Consider the following 3,008-nt stretch of genomic DNA (forward strand, 5'->3'; position numbering starts at 1 on the left):
GACAGTGGGCGCCCCGTGGGTGTTCTGTGGACAGTGGGTGCCCCGTGGGTGTTCTGTGGACAGTGGGTGCCCCGTGGGTGTTCTGTAGACAGTGGACTCCCTGTAGGCGTTCTGTACAGTGTAACTCCCTGTGGGCATTGTCCAGTGTGAGGGGCCCAGACTCACCTACTGCAGACAGGGCGCCACGCCCCCACGTTTCCTTGTCCCGGAATATTAGCGAACATTAGCATCTCCCAGGAGCAGGAAGACAGGGGTGGGAACTACTTGGTCCCCTGTCGCGTTCTTTGCGTCTGTAACTTGTCTTTTATATTTGTAATGCAGTCAACCTAAGTCTTGTCATTTCCCACTAAAGGTAAAACGGGGCGTCCATGGCTGTTCCCGGGTTCAGGGGTTTTTGAGATCCTCAGAAGTGTCTCATATCACCGCATGAAATGAGAAGCTGTATGAAGGCAGGCAGGGTCCCTGATCCGGGCCTGGGGACCACGCTGTAAGCCGGAAGGAGCCCGCCAACAGCCGCTGAGCGCCCAGTGCGCATGCGTGCGGAGGGTTACTTACTCAAACACCTCCAGGGGAACCATGATATCATGAAGCTGTTGTCTGCATTTATCGATATCCTGTAGGCCGGTAACAATAAAATTCCTAGAAAAAGACGAAAATCGGGACATGTGTGAATTCCGAGCCGCCTACTGAGGCTCCCCACAAGCGCGTCCCCTACCTGCAAGGCTATGCTCAGCTTACACCCCTGGGGTTAGCCCTGAAGCCCAGGATGGGTGCGGATTTTCTTCCTTAACTAGAAATTGCCACTATGGGAGGGCGATGAGCACCGGGCACCCTCTCACACAAGCAAGCTCCTGTCCGCAAGCTTGTGAAACCTCCCCGGCCCCGAGGCTGGACACCGAGTGCCGGGCTGCTCCAAGGGCCCACGTCCCCGGCACGCCGGCCAGGTGGTCGTGATCTGCCCGCGTCCACTCAGCGTCAAGCCCCCGGCAAAGACACGGCCTACGCAGCCCTCGGGTCACCGCCCCAGCGCCCACATCCAGGCCTCCTGCTCCCTCGGGCGGCCCGGAAGCGGGGCGTGGCGGGGCGCCCCGAGGACCGGGGGCGATGGCCTGCGGAGGAGACCCCACTCACAGCTTCTGGTTGAGGCCGGCCTGGCTGCTGGGCTGGAAGTCGCTGACGATGATGCCGAGCTGCCGGATGTTCTCCACGAACTTCTCTAGATGCTCCTCCAGGTGGTCAAACTTCTCCGCCATCTCCGCCGGCAACCGCCCCAGGGCCCGATCCTGAACTGCCGCCGTGCGGCTCGCAGCGCTGTTCCTGGTTCCGCCCGACCCGCCGCCACTTCCGCTTCCGGCGGGATCAGCGGACGGCTGGGGGCGAGGCCTGGAAGCTGGAGAAACGTAAAAGGGGGCGAGGCCTGGAGGGTGGAACCAGCGCGTGCTGGGGGCGGGGCTTGGGTGGCTGGACCACCGAGTTGAAGAAGGCGGTGCCTACGCGCTTGGGCGGGGCCTGGGCTCTGGGGGGTAGGGGAGGAACAGCATCTGTGTAGGGCGGGGCCTGGGTGCCAGGGGCGGGGTCCGGAAACCAGAGGCGGGGCCAGGGTGCCGGGGGTGGGGGTTCCCGGAGTTGGAGGAGGAGCCTGGCTGCCAGGGATGATAGGTGGGCAGTCAAAGCACCTAGGCCCCTTCTCCTGGGCCAAGAGCTCCAGAGGCCCCACGATGGTCCTCAGGCCCCCCAGGCTCCTAAGGGCGGTAAGTGGCAAGGACCAGCTGGGGCAAATTCCCCAACAGCTGAACTGTAACTCAGATTCCAGTGCCCCAGAGCTCCGGCGCCCAGCAAACTAAATACATGTAATGTCTGGATTGTGAATATGCCAGTGACGTGCACATGTGGTCAATGGTCTAGACAATACAGAAAAGGGGGAAGTCCCCAACATCCCCAAGCACCAGTGCAGGATCAGCCCAGGTACCATCCTCCTGGCAGGCTGTCCACCAGCTCCCAGGGTCGGGCCTTACACCTGCCATCTCCCCAGCACTGACCTGACAGTCAGCGTCACCATGGGGTCCCAGTCCCACCCCTGACCATCTTCTAACAGCACTAACCCGGATGAACACCCTAACTTTCCATGAAGGCCCCACTGAGGAGTCTCCACGGCCCACAGGTGCAATCCCTGAAGTGTGGTCGGGCCCCCTGACCTGTCCCCAGGGATGAGACCTGTAGTCGCGCTCGAATCTTTCATCTCAGCTTCCACAACATTCCTGGATCACTCCCCCATCCACAGTGCCAACTGCAATAACACAATAGCCCGTGGGCGCCCCACCCCCACCCCCACCCCCACGCTTCTGAAAAGTAACCTCTCCTACTGGACAAAATCTTGGAGTCCTGGTGTGGCGCTGTGGGTTAATGCACCACACTGCAAAGCCGTTTGAACTGCAAAGTCGGTGGTTCAAACTCACCAGCTGCTCCTCACAAACCCTATACAGGGTTGCTATGGGTAAGAATCAACTCGACGGCACTTAACAACAACAACAACCGGACAAAGTCTTAGTAAAACTGGTGCTCATTTCTCTAACATTCCATTCTGGTCCAATCACTCTTATACAGAAGAAACTTTTCCAAGACAATTGATGTTAAAGTGCCATTCGGTTCTGACACATAGCCACCCTGTGTAGGGTTTCTGAGGAGCTGCTGGTGGGTTTGAATCTCCGACCTTGTGGTTAACAGTCTAGTGCTTATCCTAAAGCACCGTCCCATATTATCTCCTCTGGTTGTTGTCCTTAGCTGCCTTCCAGTGACTCCAACTTTTGGAGGCATCAGGTACAACAGAGGGAACCACTGCTTTGTCCTCACAGTCCCCTGCAAGTCCACATCCATCGTTGTGGTATTGTTCCAATCCCTACAACTGAGGGTCTCTTACACTTTTGCGGGTCATCTATGTCATCAGACATGCTGCCCTCTTCCTGCTATTGGTCCTTCCTGGTGATAACAGAGCCAGACAAGTTTCTCTT

At 58.3% G+C, this 3,008-nt stretch overlaps 1 protein-coding gene and 1 pseudogene across 1 annotated transcript in view; one reads left to right on the forward strand and one right to left on the reverse strand.

Moving 5' to 3' along the window:
* MED10 (mediator complex subunit 10) overlaps positions 1–1,253 on the reverse strand; it is a 3,824-nt gene extending 2,571 nt beyond the window's left edge. Inside the window, exons 1-2 of the mRNA XM_006874961.1 lie at positions 1,132–1,253; positions 556–639 (exon numbers count right to left, since the gene is read on the reverse strand). Coding sequence (XP_006875023.1) covers positions 556–639; positions 1,132–1,253 — 206 coding nt within the window. The remainder of the gene's footprint in view (positions 1–555; positions 640–1,131) is intronic.
* An 853-nt stretch (positions 1,254–2,106) lies between these two features.
* The window catches only part of LOC102812245, a 36,519-nt pseudogene continuing 35,617 nt past the window's right edge, over positions 2,107–3,008 (forward strand).

Source organism: Chrysochloris asiatica, unplaced genomic scaffold, assembly GCF_000296735.1.
Source record: "Chrysochloris asiatica unplaced genomic scaffold, ChrAsi1.0 scaffold00307, whole genome shotgun sequence".
NCBI classification, from domain to species: domain Eukaryota; kingdom Metazoa; phylum Chordata; class Mammalia; order Afrosoricida; family Chrysochloridae; genus Chrysochloris; species Chrysochloris asiatica.